General features: G+C 38.3%; 1 protein-coding gene across 7 annotated transcripts in view; it reads left to right on the forward strand.

The window, feature by feature from the left end:
• The window catches only part of PIK3CB (phosphatidylinositol-4,5-bisphosphate 3-kinase catalytic subunit beta), a 195599-nt gene that overhangs the window by 163587 nt on the left and 4863 nt on the right, over positions 1 to 27149 (forward strand). For all 7 annotated transcript variants that reach the window (XM_084639467.1, XM_084639471.1, XM_084639470.1 and 4 more), the window contains 6 exons: positions 4449 to 4627; positions 5297 to 5406; positions 5875 to 5953; positions 17847 to 18014; positions 19894 to 20017; positions 21584 to 21729. In XM_084639467.1, the coding sequence (XP_084495593.1) occupies positions 4449 to 4627; positions 5297 to 5406; positions 5875 to 5953; positions 17847 to 18014; positions 19894 to 20017; positions 21584 to 21729 (806 nt within the window). The remainder of the gene's footprint in view (positions 1 to 4448; positions 4628 to 5296; positions 5407 to 5874; positions 5954 to 17846; positions 18015 to 19893; positions 20018 to 21583; positions 21730 to 27149) is intronic.

The raw sequence follows: 27149 nt of genomic DNA on the forward strand, positions 1-27149 counted from the left end.
AAACCTGGGCTGCTACAGTAATACGTATTTCTGAAAAACAGAGGTAATATCTCTGTCCGATTTATTTGATGCATAGCAAATATATAAACTGAGAGGAGGCAACAAAAAGCAACCCAATTAGAAATTTTCTGATCAAAATTTTCTTTTAGTTCTGATCATATCTGGGTTACAACTGTATCTCAAGAAGTAAATCGGAATCTACCATTGTGCTTCTCTCTTAGTGCTGTTCAGAAAGCATTGAAAAAGCCATCTCTTACACAAATGTGCTTGTTAGTATTGTTAAAAATCATAAAAAGACTAGGTGATGAAATGCTGTCAGTAATAGACTTAAGGTCAGTGAAGTTTTTTGTGCACTTCTCAGGAAACAAATGTCAACACAATCAAAGAAGGGGCAAAAAAATTCCCAACTGTGCAAACACGGAAGAAATTCAAAGTAGAAATACTTCAAAAAGTTCCTGTTTGTTCAGCACAGGTTCCATTTTGTCCCCTTGTCACTGGTGTTTGTACAGCTCCTGGAATTGTGGAAAAGCAGAGTGCTTTTGGTTTTGACAGATGGCTGACCTGGCAGGTCCTCCACTGCCTCAGTTTTATAATCAAACTGCATACAGCTTCCACAGCATCCTGCCTGACAGCTTATCTATAGAAATGTTGAGCTTTAACTCAACACCTTATAGATTAGGCTGAAGTTTCCTTGTATAGAAACTAACTGTTGCAAATGTGAAAGTAGAATATCCTTGAGTGAATAATAATCAGCGTTAGATTATTGATCAAGTTAACTTTGGTTTAAAGAGGATTTTATGTATACAATTATAATAAAGAACCATTTTATAACCACTAATCGCAAGTTGAGATTAAAATATAGCATGCACATGTTAATATGTTAATCAGTAGCAAGCCTAGACAGAATGTATAAAGAGCTTTGCGATATTGACATTCGGTGCTGTAATGTCACTGCATTTTCTTCAGTGTCTTTCCTCAAAAAGATTGCCACAAAGGAATAAACAGTTCAGTGAACATCACAAGGTATAATACGATATTGGTTACAAATAATTGTCCAGTTATAAGCAACAAAATTTAAAGTTGTTTGTTTAATAATAATAATATTATAGACCCCATTAATCAAGGTATTTAAGTATGTGCCTAACTTCCTCACATGAGCTATGTCAGTGAAGTCAGTTGAAGGTAATGGGGACTACTCAAATGCTTAAAGGTTAGGGACATGGTTAAGTACAGTTGATTGGGGGCCATATAACACTTTTCATCCATAGTTCTCAAAGCACTTTTAACTCATTCTTGGTCACATTAAAGTTTCACTGCAATGAGGATTTAATAAAATAAAAACTATACTTACTTTTATTGAATTTCCCACAAATATACAATATGCCTTACCAGTGTGGCTAAGGTCAAACAATTGTGATCCGAGAAACATTTCCCCCCTCCCAATAATTTAATTAGGGAGTAGTAACAGTTTTACAGCTCTTTGCCATATAAATATAGGAAACAGAATCATTACAATGGTGAACTTTTGCTTAGAGACATTATACAGAAATATAGTCATCAGATCTCTCTGCTAACAGGCTGCTACATATTAACAGAGTGAGCGTTACTACACCACCAATGACATGTCATTTCTAGTGATTTTAATAAATTGAGTGATAACACATATTTAGCAAACCAGGCATGTCTATCAAATGTTAATATTCCAAAAAAAATGGACAGGTGTGCTGGGTTTTTTGCAGGTGAATGTTCTTTGAGTATTGAATAAAATTTAGCCAATTATCAAAGTACTTGTTTATCCTCTGTTTTTTCTGGGTATGTGATTGCTATGGAAAAATTAGTATAACCACAACTTCCCATATGTTTTTTTGAACCATTCCTCTAGAATTGGGCTATTTTTCTTTTTCCAATTAGATGCTTTCAGTAGCTGAGCAGCTACTAGCAGATGAGGGACTAATTCTTCATTTCCTTTTGGGTGACCATTTCTGGAAGCCCCAGGAGATTACCAAAGGATAATTTCGTAATACCCATCAATTTGTGATATTTGATTACTGATTGCATTCCAGTACTTTCTGGGGTTGCCAACTTTCCAAACCCCACCCCTGCCTCGCCCCTTCTCCGAGGCTGTGGACCTGCTCACTCCATCTCCCCTCCCTCCATCATTCTCTGTCCCCCAGCCTCACTATTTTCAGTGGGCTGGGCAGGCGGTTGGGATGTGGGAGAGGGTCAGAGCTCTGGTCTCGGGCTGAGGGGCTCAGAATGTGGGAGGGGGTGCAGGCTCTGGAGGGGAGTTTGGGTGCGGGAGGGGGCTCAGGGCTGGGACAGGATTGGGGTGCAGGGAGGGGGGAGGAGGCGGGCTCTGGGGGGGAGTTAGGGTGGGGGAGGGGGTTTTAACCTGGGTCAGAGGGTTGGGGTGTTGGAGGGGGTTTGGAGTGCAAGCTCCAGGCGGCGCTTACCTCAGGCACTCCTGGAAGTGGACGACATTTTTCTCTAGCTCCTAGGCGGAGGTGCGGCCAGGTTGCTCTGCATGCTGTCCATGTCCTCAGGTGCCACTCCCACGGATCTCACTGGCAATGGTTCCTGGCCAATGGGAGCTGCAGAGTCAGTGCTAAGGGCAGAGACAGCATGTGGAGCCCCTGTGGCTGCGCCTCCGCCTAGGAGCCAGAGAGAAATGTTGGCCGCTTCCGGGACTCATGGAGAGCCAGAGTAGGCCAGGAGCCTGCCTTAGCCCCGCTGTACCGCCGACCGGACTTTTAATGGCCTGGCCAACAGAACTGACTAGAGCTGCCAGAATTCCTTTCTACTGGGCATTCCAGTCAAAAGCTGGACACCTGGCAACCCTAGTACTCTCTAATGACTGGACATGTCCACCATGTATGCACAGTCTCCTTTTCCATCACAATTTCTCCAATTTATCCCCATTCAGTCTATCTATATTTTTTAACCTGTCTGGTGTGAGGTACCATTAAATAGTATCTTAAAAAGAAATGTTCTTTTATTGTGCTACAGAGTGAGATTACTGGTCCTTTTTTCCTGATCAAACCCTGTTCCTCTGGGGTTATTTATCTATCCATATCCTTTTCCCAGCATGTCAAGTATGGACATTTTTTTGTTAGGAAAGTTGTCTGCAAAGACTGATGCAAAATAGTTGGTATTTTTTGTTTTTGTTTCTTTCCTAATTGACAGGATGCCATTGCTTCCATTACAGTTAGCTTTCTGTATGAAAGAGTTTTTCTAGAAAGTTGAGAAACATAATGTCTGATTTGAAAGTTCTGGTATTATGGGAGAGTAGGCTAGTTAGTTTTGATCTCTAAATAAGTTAGCAAAGTTTCTTTACTAAATAGCTGGCAAACTATATATTCCATAGCTTTCCCAGGCTTTAAAGCTCTCTGGTTCATGGTTTGGATTACGATATGGATTATTTGCAATGGGTGTCATTGGCAAGGGAAAAAAACTTACCTCAGACAAACCATTTCTAACTGGGTAGCTTTTTGTGTCCTCCCCTCAGTTCATTTAAAAGTGAATCAACTGTAGTGAATAACTAACAAAAATATTTAGAGTGAATTTCTGGTCCCGTTTAAGACAATGACAAACTGCCATTAACTTCAATGGAGCCAGGATTTCACTTTTTACATTGTCAGTGAAGATGGGAAAATCAAACGGATAAGTCCCATTTTAATGTTATAATAGGGTAGTTTTCAAGTGTTTGTTATAACGGTGGGTGAAATGGAGGGGTGTAGCACAATTTTGTTAAACCAGTGTTCGCTATAGCCCTAATCCGGCAAAAAATTAAATTTAAGCATGTGCTTAATTTTTTGTGGGATCAGTGGCATGATTATACTGAGCTGATATAAGCCAGTTAAAGCAAGGTGCCTGAATCCATATTTAGATTCTTAAATAATTGTTTTTTTCAGAGGTGATGAATGCCCACTGCTTCCACTGACTTCAGTATGAATGTAGGTGCCAAATTTTAGGCATCTAGTTTGAAATTTGGCCAGAGTTCTTAGAAGTATGTTGTATATGGAAGAGATGATGCATGTATATCGACAATACACTAAAATAAATTTTATGGGGAAAATTTTCAAAAACACCTAAGTTTTATTCTCCAAAATGATTTAGGAGCCTGTCTCATTGAAAGTGTGTGGGACTTAGGCTCCTGAGTGCCTCTGTCACTTTTGAAAATGCGATTTCGAAGTCTAAGGCACTTAAGTGCTCTTGAAAGTTTTACTCTCTTTTCAGAAATGGCATCTTCATTACAATCCACTCTTACTATATTGAAAGAAATCTGTTACTATTGCTGTCTTTAATATTTTAACCAAATCTTTAATTGGCCTTTTATTTTGAAAATGAGACTTTGCATTTGTAGTTTTATAATATGGATTTCAAATTATCCTTGTATTTAGAATTTCATAAATGATTCAGAAATTAATACTTTAAAAAATCTGTTTCAGGTTGAAGCCCTCAATAAATTGAAGACCTTAAATAGTCTAATAAAACTGAATGCCATGAAGCAAAGCAAAGCAAAAGGAAAAGATGCAATGCACACGTGTTTAAAACAAAATGCATACAGAGAAGCACTTTCTAACCTCCAGTCTCCTTTGAATCCCTCTGTCATACTATCAGAACTATAGTAAGTTATATATGATTGTCTGTTTCCATTTTCACCATAACTTTAATATGGAAACACTTTGATTTCTGTTGTCTGTGAAACTCAGCAGGAGCTCTGACTCAGAGTACATTTTCAAGGGTGGGAGAAGGTCGGTCTGTCTGTCTGGTATCATCCTAGCTGTGTAAGCAAATTTCTGCTTTCTTAAGGGTAAGATCTGAGTTTTAGTTTGGGGTTGAAGATTTTTGCTATCCACCTTAAAACTTAACGCTCTTTCTGATCTTGTAGTTATATATATATATAAACCTAAAAGTCAGTCAGAGTACAGTCTTGGCTTCTGTTCAGAACAATAAACATGTTAGCCATTAGAATACTATGCTCAGCAGTTAAATACAGACAGAAAACTGTAAAATTTGAATGGGTTGGATTTAAAGAAGGTCATGTATTTTCTTAGAAAATACAGACAGCTATTTCAGGCATTAGGTTTAGTAATTTCCAGATATAAATTTATATAGATGTCAATTTGCCAAGTATAACTCGCATGATAGTGCTGAAATGAAAGTTTGGAATGGCATTCAACCAAAGTATAAAACAATTCCACACTAGAACTCTAAAACTTTTTATTGCACTTCATTCTTACAAATAAAGAGTGTTTACTTAATTGAGTAAAATAGTTGTTGTATTTCCCTCCAGTGTTGAGAAGTGTAAATATATGGATTCTAAAATGAAGCCTTTATGGATAGTATACAACAATAAGATGTTTGGAGGGGATCTCTTTGGGATCATCTTTAAAAATGGTGATGGTAAGTGAAGTTGAGAATTCATATTTTTTGCTTCTCCTTTTTTCTTTGCATTTAGACTGTATAGCTTTTTTGTTGCCATAAGTTACCCATGCCTTCCTATAACTCGAAAAGCAGATACTGTTTAAGCCTAACCCATTAGAAACCCATCCATGTGTCATTTTATCTGTTAGGGCTCCATATTTTTTATTAGCCCCATTTAACCTTTGGGACTGATGTAGTATTTGATTGGGCAGCATTCTTTGAATAAAATGTTATAATGTTTACTTGGTACTTGGTCCTGCTAGTGAAGGCAGGGGACTGAACTTGATGACCTTTCAAGGTCCCTTCCAGTTCTAGGAGATAGGTATAACTCCATATATTTATTATGTATGTTTTGATGTAATTGACTACTGACTTTTTATTGCCTTTAATACAAACAACATGAAATTATTTAATTAAAGTAGCATTTTTTTAATCTTTCTCTTGCAGATCTACGGCAAGACATGTTGACACTCCAGATTTTGCGTTTGATGGACTTACTTTGGAAAGAAGCCGGTCTCGACCTCCGGTAAGAATTTTTTCTGAATCCAATGCAAAGAGAATCCAGTTTTCCTGAGTAGACAAGGTAGTCTCTAACTGGTACATTTTCACTTCTCATATCAGCAGTTATGCGGCTAATGCAATTACAGAATTTTTTCCCAAGTTTTCAGGCCTTCTGATTAACAAATGTGCCTGCAGTTATCATGGTTTCACATGCAGTAGTTCTAAATGTATTCACAAGTTACATTCATATTCAAGCAATTATTTGATTATTGTCTGAAGACCACTATAAAGGTCCAAGGTTTTGTTCTGCAGTGCACAGTCTTTAACCTTAACTCTTACTTTGCTTTCCTGAATTCTCTTACTTAGTTTTCCTGCAGTTCAGTGTGTTGATAAAGACTGATAAAGTGGACAAGGTTTTGGGAAAAATAGATTAGTGCTGCCCTTTTGGCAAGGTAGTACAGTCCAGTCTGACTGAGCCTGTCTCTCTCCTATGCCAGAAATCTTAACTGTTAACCCAGGGTCTTCAGCATAGCTTCTACACCACATACTGAGGAATAGTCTTCAACAAGGTTGGAATCGGGGAACCAGGTACCTATAGCTTTAGCAAAGGGAATTGACTGTTGAGGATTTGACTGTTTTCCTTGTCCCAAACTTATCTTCTCCACTGGACAAGACCTTTTTAGTGACAAGAATCCATCTGACTAAAACAGCCTCAGTGCCCACTGAGCACTTAAAAGATAGAGGTTCATTATTAAAAGCACATCTGCTGTGCCAGCTAGGATTGTCTTTGCTTCCTCAGTCTTTTTTTGATGAGATTTCACTTGCCCATGATTAAAATTCAGATTACCTTTCTGCTGCTCATTGTCCCAGCCTTGGGCAATATGGACCCACAGTAAATGAGCCTGACTTTTCAACTAAGGGAGGAGTCCAAGAAGGCACCCCCAACCATTCTCTGCATTTTCTCCTCAAAGACCACTCAGTATTACAAAGGAACACCTCAAAATTACGAACACTGGCTTTCACAGCTCTCCTCAAAGGCCCTCCAAATAGGTTTATCCTCCTTGAAACCTAGCAATGCTGCACCCCTCAACCCAGCTTATCCAAAAAATTGATTCATAATAGTCAAACAGTGCCAGGCTTCCACTTTTCATTCACAATTAACTCCTCCAAACTGCAGATTGCTGGTGGACAGGTGCAAATTTAAGGATTGACACCTATATAAAGGGGAATTCTGCAATGGCCAAAAGTTTTGGTAATTCCATTTTTTCCAGAGAAGTCAATACTACCTAACCAGTGGTTCTCAGCATTTTTTGGTTTGACTCAAAATGGTCCAAATTATTGTGAGAAAGAAATACTGGAAGTAGTGAAGTGAATGGGAAATGATGTGCTTTTTTGTTGTGTACCAAGCAAATACGCTGTCACCTTTGTCATGGTGAAGTCATCTTGTCATGTTGTTTACACACATTTTTGTCTCGCATTTGAGTGACTTCTTTCATGCCATCAATTGCTTTGTGTGTTTTGGCTTTCTTTTGGAACTTAGGCCCAGATTTTTAAAGGTAATTAGGAATTGCTGCGTTCAGTGTTAAAATGCCTAACTGATTTAGGAGCCCAAATCCCATCAGCTGTCAATGGGAGTTAGGCTCCTAAGTGCTTAAATCAGTATTACAAATGAGATTTAGACTCCTAAATCATCTAGGTGTTGCAGCACTGAACACAGCGAGGCCTACATACCTTTAAAAATCTGGGCCTTAGTCTTTTGGTGACAGGAAACACTTGAATAAGGGTGTACCAGTCAGTTTTTATGATTCTTTGGTATATGTCAGGAATATATAGTTCTGGAAAACATTGTCTGTGATATTCTGTCATGTAATGATTTTGTGGATTAACTGTTAACTTGGTCTTTCAGAACTAATATAAATGTGCTTCATGTTGTGGTCCAGGAAGTGGTAGTCCTAGTTAGCATTCAATGCTGTGAATGTCCAAGTGAGGTAAAAACTTAAAAGGTGAATCTCTGTTTGCCAGCCAGAGTAGAGAATTTTGACCAAAGAGCATAGTTATGTTTGGCTACAGCTAGGGGGACTAGCCATTGGCTGAGCCATGAATTATCTAGGGGGCTAGCCACTGGCTGAGCTGTGAACTAGCTGGGGGTGGGGCTAGCTACTGTGTTGAATTCTGGGAGTATGTGGATCTGGAATGCAACTTTGCAGTTCTTTAATAACCAGACCTAAGTGGCAGGCAGAAAAGGATTGGAAATTAGACACATTAAGCTATTCATGAGTAGATATCCATATGGATCCCTTACAGGAGGATTACAATATCCGATTGAGAAGTATTAGATCTGTGTGAGACCCAAAGGCCATGGAAGGAAATAGAAGATTCTTCCCCTGAGCGTTTTTTAAAAAAAATTCTCAAGGCAGCATGAATTGTCATTTTGATGTACTCAGAGTTATTTTATCACTGACCTACCAACTCCAGTTAAGCACTTTAATCTCATACAGCCCTTGTGCAGCTCTCAAACTGAGAATACATTTCAGCGGCAAGTATATGGCATAGCTGTGTTGAGCACCTTTGAGGTTTGCTTGCTTTGATGCCCTTAATGGTCATTCTGGCGCAATGCTGAATGGGCTAGAATGTTTGAATACCAAGTTCAGCTGACTTGTCTTTGCTCTGTATCTCCAAAAAATACGTAAGTATGAGGCCTTTGTCTCTGTAAGTACATCTTCCCCTGGTATGAATCTTCATTCACATCTTCAAGGCAGGTTTCAGTAGGGTGGCTTTTCCCAGAATGTCCAATACATATCAGTTAACTATTACTTTTCAAGGACTTATGACATCACCTTGAACAGTACTTCATTGCCATCTGGAGGGAGTCGGGCTCTTTACATAGAGTGTAATTCAGGACATAGACATCATGTCTCAAATATAAATGTGTCACACAAATTATTAAAATCATCCAAATTTATAGACTGATGAAATCAGGCTAGATATGGCTGTCACAGCATGTCATTTTAGTATTTTTTCATAATTCAAGTATTTCTACTGGGTTGGAGTCCACTTTGATTTGTTGTTTTACTGGCATTCATGTCTATATTAGTTGATATTACTGGAAGTATGTTTCGTACTACTACTTTGTGCCAAAAAGTTGGCTTATGATCATCCCCTGCATATATTTATAACCCGTGTAGCTACTTCCATTAATAGCAGCGTCTCAACATTTCTGTAGAGTGCAAAAATGGCCACAAAGGAAACTTGCACAAAGTTCTTTTGGGAGCAAATTATGTTCTTGTATATGCACTTGTAGTTCATTATTGAAATCACTCTCTGAAGAACAGATTTTTTTTTTTATTGCATAGCATATTAGTGTACCACTGTCTTTAAATGTTAATATTTGTCTTTTTTAACCCAAACTGAAACCTGAATTCTGTATTTTTATTTTGTTTGGTAATTTGTATTAAACTGGATTCTTACTTAAAATTTAAACTGGCAAGTGTTACAGTAGAGGGAAAGAAGAATGTAGACTAAGGTTCAAGACAGGACTAGGAAAAATTACTATCCCCCATCCACCCGCACCTCTCCCTCCCTCGAAGTAAGTATTTCAGTTCATTTGTTTGGAAACAGTTTGCACTAGTGCAAACTATCCTAATTCTGCAGAATTCTGGGATGTTTTTCACAGTGAAAAGTCTCTAGCATAGAAACCAAATACATTTTAAGTCCTTATTTACAATGACCCAAAAGTAGACACAAGTAATCTAATGATCTAAAAGAAGTAATCCAAAAATAGTTAATACTGTAATTTTTAATTAAATAAAACCGAGGAATTTTGCAATGTTGAGGAGGGAATGGAGTTTGCCAAATCTCCCAGTGTCGTTTTACCTGTTAAGAGAATACTGCCTATCACTGCAGAAAGAAAAGGAGTACTTGTGGCACCTTAGAGACTAACCACAAGTGCTCCTTTTCTTTTTGCAGATACAGACTAACACGGCTGCTACTCTGAAACCTATCACTGCAGGAAATTGCCCTTGTGAATTTCTGTGCTGAAATTGAAACATCCTCTTCAAGGCATTTAGGCAAAAATTTTCTCTCAGCTTTCTATGGTGTATTTAAATAAGTGTCTGACTTAAGTTGGGTAAATAAAAGAATATTAGAGTTAAGATCATCAGTGTGATCTCTCTTCAACCTTTTATAAAGGGATCTCAGTTGTGTATGATGATTCATGCTATGTGAGGGGCAATACTTAAACTGATCATTTTCACTATGCCTAGTTTTATCAGTTTAAGTCAGAACTTTAACTTTTTTTAATGTAGTTTTGTATTCATTCTAGTCAAATTTGAAGCATATTTAGCACAGTCTAATATAGCCCGAAGGCAAAGTGAACAGAGGCAACAACATGTGGGACTGTTACAAATAAGCCTAGTTTCTGTTTGATGTAAGGTAATGCATGCCTGGTGAAAGTAACTTTCTTTCTTTAGTTTTTTCTACTTCCGTGCTATGTTTAAATAAACCTCCAGTGAGTTAACTCTTAAATGCTCTTTTTTACTAGAGGTGTTAGCATAATTTTTAAAAAAATGACATTTCCTTACCTGTTATGTTGCCTTTGTTTCCTAATGACAGTTTTTCAAGTTAAATAGTTTATATATGCAAAAAATTTGAGGAGTACTTGTGGCACCTTAAAGACTAACGAATTTATTTGGGCATAAGCTTTCATGGGCTAAAAAAGTTCTTCACTTCAGTTCAGTTCTTCTGACCTGGAACACACCTCCAATGTGAATAATTACTACATCTCATAGATGATGTATATAATGTCATTGAGGTTTAGTTCCTGCACTGAGCCCTGAAAAAGTACACTTTCATTTATTCTTATAATTGGATTATAACTGATTCTCATGAAAATCTTCAGAAAATGCTTTTGACTTCTGCGCAGTCAAACTACAATAAAAAAAAAGAACAAACAAATTTTATATTAAAGACAAGAAGGACTGGTTAAGTATGATATCCCTGTAATAATTGGTTTCTTACCACTTGTTCCCTGATAATATAGGGAACAAAGGGTGAGAGGGAGAAACATGATGTATTAAATCTGCGAAGCAGTTTATCTGTTTCACTTCTTGGTATCTTTAGGGGGGTATATATACGTGTACGTTTACCTTACCATGCTATAAATCCTTCGTTGCTATATTATATTGGAAGCATAGGAAAATGCCACAGTTTATCCTAGTAAAGTTAATATTGAAATAAGATACTGTAAATGTTTTAAAGTAGCTCAATGTACTGCAATGAAAACATACATGATTTTCAATAATTTAGGGATTGGAGACTTAAATTAATAGTGCAGATATCACTCATTTTGGACCAGTTTTGAAATGCTATTTCTGAATGCCAGTGGAACAGAATATAGTGCCGATCTAGCTATTATCATGGGTTTATGCTAAGGAAGGAAATAACATAATTTCCTGCACCTAAAGAGAGGTAATGAGGGTTGCTTAACTGCAGTAGACTTCTGACATATGATTTACCATAATGTACTTTAATGAAGAGGGCAAACTTTTTAATCATCGATGTTAGTAGTCATGAACTTGACACTTTTTTATTGTCTTCCAAAGGTTCATCTTTAGTACCCATCTTAAAGCTTAAGAGTTGCTCCTATTATTACCATCTTTAATGTACATCCCCAGATCGTAGTCACCCTCCTTCTACTCATTGACGACTGGACTGAACAGCACAGAACTTCTTTCAGAGCTAGTAGGCCCTGCTCTTATATCTTCCAGTCTTTGTTACAGAGCAACATAAAGAACTCACCTCCTTCCACCCACTCACTACAGCACTCAACATGACGTTTTTGCACTAGTACCAGTTCCAAGAGTTGAAATGACAAGATAAGGAATATAGCATTATAGTGCAGGACACTAGCTATTAGGCAGCTGCCTCTGCCACTTCACCCACTGCTGAGGATACATATACAAGCACACAAATGCTAGTTTTAGTTGACTATCCTCCCCCTGCAAAAAAAAGAAAAGAAAAAAAAGACTGATTTCTAAGAACACCTTTGGAACTAATGTTTCTAACAATACGTTGATTTTTTTTTTAACAGCCTTGCAATTTAGCATTCTATGCCGTCATTGTCCATAACTTGAAACCATGTGAGGTGCAGGGTTGTAATCTTTACAGTTTGTGATTTTAATTGCTAAACTATATACATCTTTGCAGTAAGCTAGAAGTCAGCATATTTTTAAATAATATTCAGGCTACACCAGCTGGAGAATTTGATCTCATCATTTAAACATTTGTAGTTGAAGACTCATAGTATGATTTTACAGGCACATCGCATCAAACCACACAGATATGGAAAATTATAAACAAGTTACCCATCAGGAAAATATGCTATTTATGAGAAGATTCCTTTTAGTAAAGTCTAAGATATAAGAAGAATTTAAATAGACAGATTACTTCAGGAAGTATATGTTTGCTTTAGGATAATTGAATGTTTGCTTAGTTGCTGTAAAGTTGAACATCTGATTAATTTTTTCTTTGAAAAGAGAGAAATATATTTGCAGATAATTTATACTATTATGAATAGCCTACAGGAGGCTGCTCTATTACTTGGGGAAAAGGACTGCCTTCCTGGCAGCTGGAGAGCACCAGATCAGGCATTCCTCAGTTACTCCCTTCTCAGGGGTAGACTCTATGACTCCAGCCCAGCCCCACACACAGCGTTTGGCAATTGGGAATTAATTTGATGGGTCATTAGATGTGTTTTCTCTGACTGACCTACTTTCTAAGGTCGTCAAAGGGAGATGAAGAGAGATGCCATGCACTCCAAAGATTGCCTCCATAAACTCTCAGAAAGAGTCGTAAGGGGAACCCCCACAGAGAGCTGCACCATAATGGAGCATAGGGCTGGTTCAGACACGCTCAGGGTTCCCTGTGGATCTGTTTGATTGGGAGCCCCGCTCTCATCCATCCTTTATAATTTATGCTTACAAACAAAATTCTGAGGGGGTGTAGAGGCTGCAAAAAGAATTAAGAAGTATTCAGGCAGCAGTATCCAGATGGTGATCCGGGCACACTGAAATAGCCTTAGTTATGACAGCAACAGTAGCATATGCTGGAAGCAGGGGAGAGAACCAGAAGTCACCCCTACCACAAAATCAAATGTAAATAACCCCAATTCTACAGCACATGTGTCACATCAGAAAATATAAAAATAACCAGGCTGAGCTCTTGTGAGGGTCAGGTGTTGGGTGTGTCTGCTGTTCACGAGGCATAGAGCCTGAAGAAAGGATTGAATAGCAGACTTTGAAAAATATGTCCTCAATTTATTTGCTTGAGGACTAAAGCTATTAGCACAGGGGAAAAATACTGGTACTTCCACACAACTGAAGTCTAACCATATTAATTTCCACTGACACATCTTCAATCCGCCAAACAAAACAATTCAATCTGGCTGAAAAAATCACCCCTACCCCTCCAGTCCAGTCAGTTCTGCCCCTTTCTCCTCCAATCCTCCTGCCCCCCATTTCTTTGAATGATAAGTCTCCCTTCTGCTGCTGCCCCCTGTGCTCTCTTGGGTGCACAGAAGGCCCTAGGCTTCCCAACTTCTCCCACTTCACTCTGGATCCTTATCCACCAACCACACTCCTGTGAAAACAGCCAGGCTCCAGTTGTTCTGTTGCTTCTTTTCTCCACCTTTCCTTTTAAAAGAGCAGGAGCACTTGCTTACTGCCTCAAGCAGTCTTCTCATGGGAGCCTCATCCAGTCTGGGGCCCCCTGCCACCACAGATTTTGCAGCTTCAGTGAACTGGCCCTGGTGCAGAAAGCACTACGCAGCAGATGAGCAGACTGGGATGGGGGCCAGAATTCTCTTATAACCACCAAAACCAGAATGTTTATTTTATAGCAATTCTAAATGGAGGCTCAGTCCAGTTCTTCTCTTCTGCTTGGGATCTATGCAAGGACAGAAACTCCAGCAGATCATCCTCTCCTGGAAGGGAGACAAAGTATTCAGATACTTGGGAGCATGTGTTGGTCTTCTGTGCTGCACAGCTGGATAGGGGTAGGAGATTTAGAGACCAACCTTTCACCTGGATATATTGACTTGCTTTACAGTCAGCTTATCTCATAACTTCAGGTTTGTCTACACTGGGGAAATGAGTGGTATTTTAAAATATGTTATCCAACACATTTTTAAAACCATTTTGCCACAGGATTTTGGGTAAATATAGTTATGTTTAAAAAACATGCTATCTGGTCATGGTTAACTCTTAGAGGGGAGTGAATGTGAGTCAACACAACTTTAAAATACCACCCATTTTCCCAATGTAGACAAATGTTTTCAAAGGCTGTGTATTTTTTTCCCAGGACTCAACTGAATTTTCACATATAAACCAAGATGCTTTAATCCAAAACCTACATATTACGGTGGTTGGTGTGCTTAGTTACTACATTGATAGACAAAGAGGGTTATATACGTATATTTACCTTTATTGTCAAGAAGCCTACAGTGGATTTTCATTTTTACCTGTATTGATAGGTGTGAGGTCTGGCATTGGCACTGTGGGTACTACAAGTAAATTAAGGAAAGTTTATTTTAGAAAAACCCAAAGAAAACCTTTCTTTGTCTGTAGGATTTCAGTCATTTAGTAAACTTAATGCTATACCTGAAAATAGAAGAACATGCTGATGTAATGAAGTACCAATACTCTCCCATTTATTTGGAAGAGATCCCTTTTGAAGAATTAAACTTTTGAAATAGTTAGGGATTGAAAGATACTAGAGAAAATACAGTGCAGAAAGAAGATTATATTTATTGCCAAAGATTACTTATAGATCTGTCAGTGGTCTTTACATGGTCTTCAAAAAGGAGGAAGGTATCCCACTGACAGATGTTGAAAGCAAAAAGGCTAGAAGGAGATGGACAGAGCCCTGAGGATTTGTCCCCAATTTGACTCCTGTCAAACTGTCTCTCTGACAAGAATGTTTTTTCCTCCAGTTGTAAGCACACTGTCCTCCAGGGGCTGAATAGCTTTCATCATTGCTTGCTTTTGAAGGGGAAGTTGTTGGATATGTGCCAAGTTAAGCTACAAGTAGGGTAGGTTGAAATGCCATGGAAGAACGCCAGCTTGCACTTTAACCTAGCAATACTTGGCTTACATTTTCATGTCGTGATAAGGATGGGCAGTGTTTCCTTGCACCATGAACCCTGGTGTTATGCAGTTGTTATATGTATTCTTTAATTCCAGTGTGAAAACTCTGTCTGGGATGTTGGGTTTTTTTTAATTGGGAAAGAGACTGTAATAAAAAAGAAAAGGTTACAAATCTGAATTTTTTTTAGTTTGTTCATTATAAGAACAGATTTCTGAAATACTGAGCAATAATATGGATATATCTTACAACCAAATCATCCACATTTAGGCTTTATTTTATGTGTCTCAGACAGATTGTATTACATATATATGATTCTGTTATTCCGCTGAATGGTAGAGATGGAAAAAGAAGTAGCTCTTTTCACTGCCAATGGAAGATTATTCCTTACAGTATGTTTTTTTTTTTTTTGTTTTTTTTGTTGAATTTTATGTGTCCCAAAAACACAGTTTCCTGAATTGTGTCAGGGCTGCTAAGAGATGTTTACTAGAGAGGAGGGAGGGGGAGATAGCTGTTGCCAGGCCAGGGTTGGGATTCTCAATCCATGTATTCTCTTCAGTCTGCCTTCTAGCTTTGCCCCGACTTGTCCTTCTGCTGGTCCTATCCCTGCCCTAGATAAGGAAACCATAAAAGGGGTTGGTGGCTTTCAATGGTGAATTCTTGACACAGATTCTGAAATGGTCCTGCATGAAGAGATAATATGGGTGATTGGCAGCAGGAGGCATTCTACCTGCTCATAGCAACCCAGAATTCAAACATTTACATAACGAGAGAGGGCTAGAGAAATTGTGAGGGGGGAGACTGTTCTGCAGCTCAGAGTGAGGAGAAGGGAAAGGTGTGGTGGGAAAGTAGAGGAGACTGTCAGGAGCAGGGTTAATTCAGCATCTGTCCCCACCCTAATGGACAAGAAGGTCAGTTTACTTTTCAAGACCAGTGGGTAGTAATTTTAACCGTATACTTTTCAACTCATGTCCACTATATTTGGTGCCATATTTTGGTCTAATTAAATGAATCCTAAAATCAGTAGCCAGCTTTTTAATATTTATGAATATTTTGTAATTTCTGTTGTAGTTAATATAGTAAATTTCAGTTTTAGAATCAGTTACTTTAATGAAGATATATAAAATAGTCTTCTTAGGGTTAATGGTGGGAATAGTGTACAACTAGAACTCCAGATTTGATTAAACTGCTTCATATTTATTTGAATTGTAAATATTGTTAACATCTATATGTGACCCTATTCTCCATACTTGTAAATACCTCAGTTAAATTACTTCTGCATTAAATAACCCTAATCCTGTTTTTTGTATCCCCGTCTACACCTCCTCACCATATTTTTTGCATTTGTCTGGTCCAGTTTAATCTTAGCTCTAATTTACTTCAATATGAATTATCAAAACTGAAAACCGAAGGGATTGCCATTGTTGAGTATAACATAATGATGTGTTGCCAATATGCTTGTCTCTAGATGGACTTCGCTATCAACGTCAGTGCCTGTGGTGTGCACTTGCTTGCCTTTGACAATTTTCTTGATTTTAAATTAGTGTGGTGGTAATGGATGGTAGAATGATAACCTTTTGGTGTTCTGTAAAAGAAATTCCAGATTTGGGTTTTTGTCTGTAATAAGAAAAGGAGTACAGCTCACTTCGCTTATGCTCAAATAAATTTGTTAGTCTCTAAGGTGCCACAAGTACTCCTTTTCTTTTTGCGGATACAGACTAACACGGCTGCTACTCTGAAACCTGTCTGTAATCAGCAGTCCAGAATGAAGGAGTGTACCAACTTTCAGAATTTTATCTTGCCTATGGCACAGATTGTTAAAAGCATATATATTCTGTTAGATATGTTCTGTATTATTTTCTCTCTTTGTAATGCACCCAAGCATCCTATGATGGTCATTCTTAAACACTTTGGGGGAGATACTGTGCTACCTCTTTATTAATGTCTTGAAACTTTTTAATTGAACTAGGAAGAATGGAAATCCGATAGATATTGTGCTAAAACATAGAGGGGGTTGGATTTTCATTTAAACTAAGGCACCTTTAAACCACTCTTAAACCACACCATTCATTAAACCACACTATAAAGGAATCTTAAAGTGAGTGTGAATGTAATTTACTTCCTCTTTACAGCCCATTTACACTGTAAACTAGCAACTGACATGAAATGGCTCCCTCTATTGTTTTTCTAACAGAATTGCACTTCAGTAAAAAGCAAAGTGTTGCATATTTCCCATATAGTAGAACCCCTGTTTTACAAACTAATTGGGGACTGAGGAGTTTGTAAAGTGGAAAAGGTCTTAAAATTAAGCACTCAGAATTACAGTAGTTACAGTGCATAAATTGTTGTATTGTGCACTGCATCATTTTCTTCTTGTCCTTTCAAGTATTGCAAAGCAATTTCCAATACACTGAAGGCATCGAAATGTGAAAGGATATTGACTTGTTCTTCATCTACATGATTTTTGTTATGCGATATCTGCCCTTCTTCTCCCCCTCCCCACCCCCGAAAAAATTCAGGAAATTGTTTCATAGAAGTGGCCATTTGTAAGATTGGGATTTGTAAAAGTGAGCTTCTATAGCAGTTTCTGTATTTATGTAGTGGAGGGAAAATACTATTTTTAAATAAAGTGTTGATATTTTTGCTCTAGAAACATGTCCATTTATTAACTTCTGAGAGTTTATCCTTAAAATTAGCATGGACATTCAGCTCAAGAATGTTTGTGTTGAAAGAAACAATCTTCCTAATTTTTTTTAATAGTGTCTCTGTTTTTGTTTCAGGATGTTGCCATATGGTTGTTTAGCAACAGGAGACCATTCTGGCCTTATTGAGGCTGTTTCTGCTTCAGAAACCATTGCAGATATTCAGTTAAATAGTAGCAATGTTGCTGCTGCTGCTGCGTTCAACAAAGATGCTCTCTTAAATTGGCTAAAGGAATACAATTTAGGGTAAATTTTCATGTGTATTTCTTGCTTATAACTTGTTATAAAATTCCTTACAAAGTGAAAATCTGTTTTGAGGATTAAGAAAAAATCCCATTTTAGGGTTCAATCCTGCAAAGTGATTCAGAGCACCCTTTTTTCATGTAAATTGTCCGAAAATGTATTCTGTTCTCAGAATTAGTAGAGGATACACTGTATTATTCACACATAATAAATAGGTTTGATCCCCCTCTTTAAATTCAAAGCAACCTTAATTCTGGAGCCATTATAGCATCACCATAATGCATATCCAGAAGGTTTGGGTGAGTTTCTGCACTGCACCTCTAAGAGGCTCAGCAGAAAACTCACATCTCAGGGACTGGGAGAGGCTAAGGCGGCTGTAAGCTCTGCAGTCTCACTCATAATTTAGACAGCCCTCAGGACTTTAATGGGACCCACTGGGCCACAGCGCTGTCTGGAATCTCCAAGCACTGAGTGCTGTATCCCTGCCTCCAGCACTCCCTGTGTGCCAGGGCTTGCCAGGGAGTCCTCAGACAGCAGTCTCATTATTGTCTTTCACTGTTCCTGTGCCTTGAGAGTCTTCCCTTGGCTGGATCAAGAGCTTTTAGATGCCTTTTACATTGCTCTGTCCCTTTTACGCAATGTAAAAGGGCTAAGCGGAGTGAGGATCTCGCCCATTGTATGCATGCATGTATGCACAAGTACATATATATATATAGCTGTCTCTGCAAGTTTGTTGCCTTTCTCTTTTTAGATTTCAGATTCAGGTTGCTCTTGGAGTTCAAACAGCAATCCAAACACTGAATTCCAACATTGGCAGCGATCTGTGCTGTACATCATTGGATAAGCCATGAAACATAATTTAAAGAAAATAATAATTACACATACCTAATGGCTCAATGCCATTGCCTATTGTAATAGTTTAATTTCTGCATTTCTACTGTGACAGGGTCAGGCCAGATGGCTACAGGAGAGTAACAGAAGGTAGACATGTTAGCCCCAGATTAAGCAGGTCCCTTTTCCCTGAGTAAGATAATGAGCTGTTCCAGAACAATCAGGAAGTTGCTGGAACCAATTAAGGCAGCCTAATTAAGAAGCTACCAGAATCAATTAGGACAGGCAGGCTAATCAGAGCACCTGGTTTTAAAAAGGACTTCACTTCAGTTAGTGAGGTGTGTGCGAGGAGCTGGGAGCAAGAGGCGTGCAAGAAGCTGAGAGTGAGTAGGCGTACTGCTGGAGGACTGAGAAGTACAAGCGTTATCAGACATCAGGAGGAAGGTCCTGTGGTGAGGACAAAGTAGGTGTTGAGAGGAGGCCATGGGGAAGTAGCTCAGAGAGTTGTAGCTGTCACGCAGCTGTTACAGGAGACACTGTAGATAGCTGCAATCCAGAGGGCCCTGGGCTGGAACCCGGAGTAGAGGGTGGGCCTGGGTTCCCCCATCCCCACAACTCCCTATTTGATATAAGAGGAGTTGACCTGGACTGTGGGTCCCACCAGAGGGGAAGGTCTCTGGCTTGTTCCCCGACCCATTATGTCGGCCAGCAGAGACTGCGGGGGTTGTTCGCCTCCTTTTCCCCATGCTGGCCAGTGATGAGGTTAGCTGAGTGAACGGCAGGTTTGTGCCACTAACAAAAGGAACCAAACTGAGGACTGCTGTGAACCTCTGAGGTGAGCAAATCTGCCGAAAAGCACAGAAACGACCAAGGCAGAGGAGGAACTTTGTTTCACTACATAGTGAAATGGTTTAATAATCCTGCAATTGGGCTGTTTTAAAATGTCCATATCTGATCCTAGTTTAAGCAAAATTGTGTGTTATCTTAATGTGAAAATAGAAGGTGAATTATTGCTAATGTGTAGAATTATTGTTTGCCTTTGTATTTTTAGAGATGACCTGGATCGAGCCATCGAGGAGTTCACCCTGTCTTGTGCTGGCTACTGTGTAGCTACTTACGTACTGGGAATTGGTGACAGACATAGTGACAATATCATGGTCAGGAAGAATGGTCAGGTAAGAACCCTGTTAGCAGTTAGATGAACTCTATTTTTTTTAAAAAAAGTCTTTGCCATTGTAGTTCTTGTAGAAAGCTTATTTTGAGAGTTTTTTCAATTACATTTTTATTATTCTAGTTTTAGTGTCTTACTAGAATAAAACATATAAATATGGAACTAAATATGTAAATGGTAGTCGTTATGGTTGACTCTGATCTGGTAGATTGGGGGAGATATTGTAAATAATTATTTGTCAAGTAAGATTGTCCTGAATAATTCATCATTTCCCCAAAACCCAGTAAGTCTCCTTCTTAGAGCTAGGCAAATGTTTTTCATGCCAATCATTTTTTTCATTGAAAAATGCTGATTCAGGTTAACCGAAACACATATTCAAGTCTATTTCAGAAAAAAAAAATTGATCAAATATATATATTGTGAAATGTGCAAACCGTTCATTTTCAGCATTTCTACAACATAAAATTTTAGCTTCTTATTTCAGTAAGACATTTTGTTTCAGAATTTCACTGTTTTGTTTTTAACATTTTTTTGAAAAGGTAACCTTGAAAACAAAACACTTCAGTTTCAGGTTGAGCAAAACGTTTTGTTCAACCTAAAATAGATTTTTTTCATCTTCTTTGTTTCTCCAGAAAAACTGAAACATGTATGTTTTGGGTCAGCCCAAATAGAATTTTTTTAAATTATTGTTTGGTTTGGCCACCAAAGCAGAAAAATTAATTATTTACACAATTCTACTCCTTATGGCACTAGATGATTATAGCTATGGTCAAATCTCAATGTATCTTGCAAATGACCAACCTAGAAAATCAAGGTATAGAGTTTTGAACTGTATGGTTCTATCTGGGTTAGACATGAAGAATTTTCTCAATAAAGACCGTTGTTCATAATGAGTTTTTTTTATTTCTAGTGTAGCTTTATCCCGATTTTAGTGAAATCACTCCTCCATGTACAAAGCATTTTCTCATTTTTAGAACAATCCTATCAGTATTTTATTAATTCGTAGAATAATTTTTCCTTTAATATCCCTGACACTGCCCCATCAACCAAAAACATGAAATAAATTAAATCTTGATAATAATTAATTAACTTTAAAAAATAGAAGCCTTACCCTGACATAGTTTCGACCTTGGAAAGGTGGAATGCCAGAGACTCCTTGAAGTCTATAGGGGACTTAACTATTGCTATGGATTTCACTTGGAAAACACTCAGATACTATGATGTTGGGCATCATGGTAAAGCCCTAACACAGATAAATAATGTTTATTGCTCTACCTTGGAAGCTTGAAACTGAAATTTCCTTCCTGACTGACCATATTTCCTCCTGTGTGGACGTTGCTGGCACTGATTTTTCTATTCAGTTTTGAAACACTGAGAATAAAACCCTAAACAAGAAATTACATCTCTTCAGAGATGCACAAAAGATGGGGTGTTAGGGCAAGATGGGGGATTACTGTGAGTCTTGTTTTTAGCTAACCATTCCTGACAAGCTCCCCTTTAAGTTTTTAAACAAATTAGGAAACAGAATATTTTTCTGGAGAAATAAATTTTTATTTCTATTTTTGTTTAGCTCTTTCACATAGATTTTGGGCATATTCTTGGGAACTTCAAATCCAAATTTGGAATTAAAAGGGAACGAGTGCCTTTCATTCTTACCTATGATTTCATTCATGTCATTCAACAAGGCAAAACGGGGAACACTGAGAAATTTGGCCGGTAAGTATTGTTTTGCTGTCTAAGATAAAGTCATAACTTCTCTCCTCACCTTGTAGCTGGAGCAAAGTATGTTGATCAGTTCCAGCACACAGTCCTTTGCATAATCAGCATGCAGTAAAATAATGCAAAGTGATCACCCATGCAAGTGGATCTAGACTAAGGAAAAATACACCTTAGCAAACTTGAAACATTTTTGCGTTTTAAGAGAGAAGTAATTTTAATTCATTTAATTTGAAAACAAAGTATTAAGAAAATACTGTACCCCCTGCGTATATAGGTGAACTGAACTACTCATTATGGTACATAACCTATCACTTAAGTCAGCATCTGTACCAGATGATGGGCAAATAGCTAATGTAACACTGATTTTTTTATTTATTTTTTTAAAAGGCTCCATGGGTGATCCTGGCAATTACAGGCCAGTAAACCTACCTTCAATACCAGCAAATTGGTATTTGCTGGAATTGCTGGTAAGAATGGAATTATCAGACATCTAGATTAACATGATATGTTGAGAAGAAAGAACATGGCTTTTGTAAAGGGGAATCACACCTCACCAATCTATTAGAATTCTCTGAACATCTCAACAAACATGTGGACAAAGGTGGTCCAATGCATATAGTATACTTGGACTTTCAGAAAGCATTCATAAGGTCCTCACGAAAGGCTCTTAAGCAAAGTAGATACTGATGGGATAAGAGGGGAGTTCCTCTCATGGGTCAGTAACTGATTAAAAGACAGGAAACAAAGGGTAGGAATAAATGGTCAATTTTCACGGTGGAGAGAGGTAAATAATGAGGTCCCCCAAGGATCTATACTGGGGCCAGTGCTGGTCAACATATTCACAAATGATCTGGGAAATGGTAAACAGTGAAGTGGCAAAGCTGAGAAGATGATACAAAATTACTCAAAATAGTTAAGTCCAAAGCTGACTGTGAAGAGTTACAAAGGGATCTCCCAAAACTGAGTGACTGGGCAACAAAAAAGCAGATTAAATTCAGTGTTGATAAATGTAAAGTAATGCACACTGGAAGACACAATCCCAACTATACGTACAAAACTGAGGTCTAAATTAGCTTTTACCACTCAGTAAAGAGATCTTGGAGACATTGTGCATAGTTCTCTGAAAACAGCTGTTCAATATGCATCAGCACTCAAAAAAGCTACCTGAATATTAGGAACGGGATAGATAATAAGACAGAAAATATCATAATGCTACTATATAAATCCATGGTACGCCCACACCTTGAATATTGCATGTTCTGGTTGCTCCATCTCAAAAAAGATGTTAAAGTTGGAAAAAGTATAGAAAAGGGCAAAAAATGATTAAGGGTATGGAACAGCTTTTATATGAAGAGAGATTAAAAAGACTGGGATTGTTCAGTTTAGAAAAGACATGATTATGGGGGGGATGTGACAGGTCTACAAAATCATGAATGGTGCAGAGAAAGTTAATAAGGAAATATTATTTACCCCTTCACATAACACAAGAACCAGGGGTTACCCAATGAAATTAATAGGCAGCAGCTTTAAAACAAACGTAAGGAACTACTTCTTCATACAATGCACAGTCAACGTGTAGAACTCATTGCCAAGGGATGTTGTGAAGGCCAAAAGCATAACTGTGTTTTAAAAAAAAGAATTGAATAATATCACAGAAGATAGGCCCATCAGTGGCTATTAGCCAAGTTGGTCGTGGATGCATCCCTATGCTCTGAGTGTCCTGAAGCATCTGACTGTCAGAAGCTGGGCTGGACAACTGGATGATCACTCAAAAATTGCCTGTTTTTTTTCATTGCCTCTGAAGCATCTGACACTGGCCTCTGACGGAAGATCAGATACTGGACTATATGGACCATTGGTCTGATCCAGTGTGGCCATTCTTAAGTCTGCATTCACAGCAATGATGTCTCAACCATGAAACACAGCTATCTGTAGCCATGTGATATAACTGATTTATTGGGGGGGGAGGGGTTGGTGGAAGAGAAAAAGGAGGTAGGATTGCTTTTGTAATATAGATTGTTTATACATAGATCTGATTCATGTTCATATTTTTATAAATGATTTTTCTGAATTTAAAACCCACCCATTGTTAAAACACACATTTATTTTAATACACCTCTTGAGTACTGTGTAAGTAGAAATAGCACTGCTATCACTACCAGAAATTATCCTGCAATTCTGCGGTCATCAAATTCTAGGGTGTATAGCAAAATTTAGCAGTTTTGGTGATATTTCTAAAACTAATTTTCTACTGATCTTTGCCAAATGGCTAAATGTAAATGTATGTACCATTGTATTCGGCAGCAAGCAATTATTGAGAGCATTTTGGGTCTGCCTACCAGAATCCTAAAGACAATATATCTGTCAGTCAAGGCTACTAATTTTACGCTCCACTTCCTTTCCGTATATTTTGGTTGCCTGACCTAAATGCATAGATGGTAATGTGATTCCCCAATTCTTCTTCTAGTGATTGTTCCAGCCATTGGATCGTGTTGCACCTTTCTCTGCTAGATTGAAGAGCCCATTGTCAGTTATTTGTTTCCCATATAGGTACTTATTGATTTTAATCAATTCACGCCTTTTTTGATTTCTAATTTTTTAATCGTTCTCGTGGCTCTTTTCTGAACCCTCTCCAGTTTATTAACATCTTTCTTGAATTGTGTGCACCAGAACTGGACACAGTATTCCAGCAGTGGTTGCAGTCCCAAATACAGAGGTAAAATGACCTCTCTACTCCTACTCAAGATTCCCCTGTTTTTGCATCCCATTAGCCCTTTTGGCCAGTGTCACAGCAGGAGTTCATGTTTAGCTGACTATCCAGCACCACCCCCAAACCTTTTTCAGAGTCACTGCTTTCTAGGATAGAGTCCTCCACCCTGTAAGTATGGCCTAAATTCTTTGTTCCCAGATGTACACATTTACATTTAGCTATATCAAAAGGCATATTGTTTGTTTGCGACCAGTTTGCCAGGTGATGAAGATCGCTCAATATTTGTGACCTGTCCTTTTTGTTATTTACCACTCCCACAATTTTTGTGTCATCTGCAAACTTTTTCAGTAATGATTTTAGTTTTCTTCCAGGTCATTAATAAAAATGTTAAATAGCATAGGACCGAGAACAGATCCCTGCAGGGCCCCATTACCCACTTGATGATGATTCTTCATTTACAATTAAGCTTTGAGACTTATAAGTTAATCAGCTTTTAATCCATTTAATGTGTGCCATGTTAATTTTATATCATTCTAGTTTTTTAATGAACATGTTGAGTGGTACCAAGTCAAACACCTTACAGGAATCTAAATATATTATGTCAACACTATTATTTTTATCAACCAAAGTTGTAATCTCATAAAAAAAAAAGTATGAAGTTGGTCGGACAGGAAATATTTTCCATAAACCCATGTTGATTTGTATTAATTATATTGCCATCCTTTAATTCTTTATTATTCAACTCCTGTTTCATTCTCTCTGTTATCTTGTCCAGCATTGATGCCCAGATTGACAGGCCTATAATTACTCAAATCATCCCATTTAACCTTTTTAAATATTGATACAATATTAGCTTTCTTCCAGTCTTCTGGGACTTCCCCAGCATTCCAAGCCAGCTCTTTTAAAACTCTTGTATACAAGTTATCTGGACCTGCTGATTTAAAAATGTCTAACTTTAGTAGTTGCTGTTAAACAGCCTCCTGAGATAACACTCTTTCTATTCAACTGGTATCAAATAGACTGACCTATAAAGCTAAGTGGGAAAGGATTTCTGTGTGGGCATTTCATCAGCATCCTTTTCCCCCAGCACCCTTTTCAGCAGTATTTTATTGTTTGTTGGTCCAGAAACAAAGGGTCATATAACAGCAATATCTGCACATCACTCTCTTTATCCAGGACCACACAATGTTTTCTCATCCTACAGTAGCTAGATTCCTTAAGAGCCTTATTCATGTTTTCCCCCCAATATGGGAGCTCTGTCCCTCTTGGAACTTCAATATAGTATTAAGTGTTGATGGCTCCCTTTTTGAGCCCTTAGTAAGCTGTACCCTATACCATGTATCACAGAAGACTGCTTTTTAGTAGCTATTGTATCAGCTCAAAGGATAGGGAAAACAGGCCCTTCCATTGAGTCTGTCTTATACAGTTTTTCATAAGGACAATGGTACTCTCAGGCTTCATCACAAGTTCCTGACCCAAGTTCTTTCAGAGTTCCAGAAGTACCAGTTTATTCATCTCCCAGTTTTCTTTCCTAAGCCTCAGTCAAACCCAGGGAAAGCTAAACTTCATACTTTTGGTGTAGTAAGGGCATTGTCTAGCTAGAAATGCGTTAGATTTCCTTTTGTTTAAATGGCTGGTAAATAAGCTGTGGTGAATGGAATGTATATTCCTGTTTTTGTGTCTTTTTGTAACTTAAGGTTTTGCCTAGAGGGATTCTCTATGTTTTGAATCTGATTACCCTGTAAGGTATTTACCATCCTGATTTTACAGAGGTGATTCTTTTACTTTTTCTTTCATTAAAATTCTTCTTTTAAGATCCTGATTGCTTTTTCATTGTTCTTAAGATCCAAGGATTTGGGTCTGTGTTCACCTATGCAAATTGGTGAGGATTTTTATGAAGCCTTCCCCAGGAGAGGGGGTGTAGGGCTTGGGGGGATATTTTGCGGGGAAGACGTCTCCAAGTGAGTTCTTTCCCTGTTCTTTGTTTAACACGCTTGGTGGTGGCAGCATAGGGTTCAAGGACAAGGCAAAGTTTGTATCTTGAGGAAGTTTTTAACCTAAGCTGGTAAGAATAAGCTTAGGGCGGTCTTTCATGCAGGTCCCCACATCTGTACCCTAGAGTTCAGAGTGGGGAAGGAACCTTGACACTTATCAAGAGTGGAATACATGTGGACAATCACTTGAACGAGAAAGAATGGAGATTCTTTAAGATTTGTTACTCACATGGATTCCAAGGCCAACCCTCCTTCCCCACAACTACAGAGTCCTGCTCCTCTGGGATTTTGGATTGTCAAAGGAGCTGAGGGATGGTTGGGCCCGTTCCACCCTTTATACCTCTGGGCAGGCATACACAAAGACATATAAGGTGTAGGCACAGCTTCAGCTGACACTTCTGGACGCTGCATGGGGTGTGTGTGCCCCAAGAGGGGAATCCACTTGGACAACACCTCTCAAAGAACCATAGTTACTATCAGATAAGTAACGGTACTTTCTCAGCTCTTCCGTTTCTTCTCTAATGTCTTCCAACTCATCTACATAAAGAGAAGAGAGAAAGGAAGAAAAAATCTAGTTACAGGAGAATGAAGAGGGAGGGCACATCTGTACGGATACCTCCAAGCCAGCTCACAGCTAAAAGGCTCTGTAGCTGGTAGGCAAGAATTACAGGGAGCCAGCAGGAATAAACCATCCTCCACACCAAACCTTCCAC

The sequence above is a fragment of the Lepidochelys olivacea genome (assembly GCF_965140295.1).
Source record: "Lepidochelys olivacea isolate rLepOli2 genome assembly, chromosome: 9".
Classification (NCBI taxonomy): domain Eukaryota; kingdom Metazoa; phylum Chordata; order Testudines; family Cheloniidae; genus Lepidochelys; species Lepidochelys olivacea.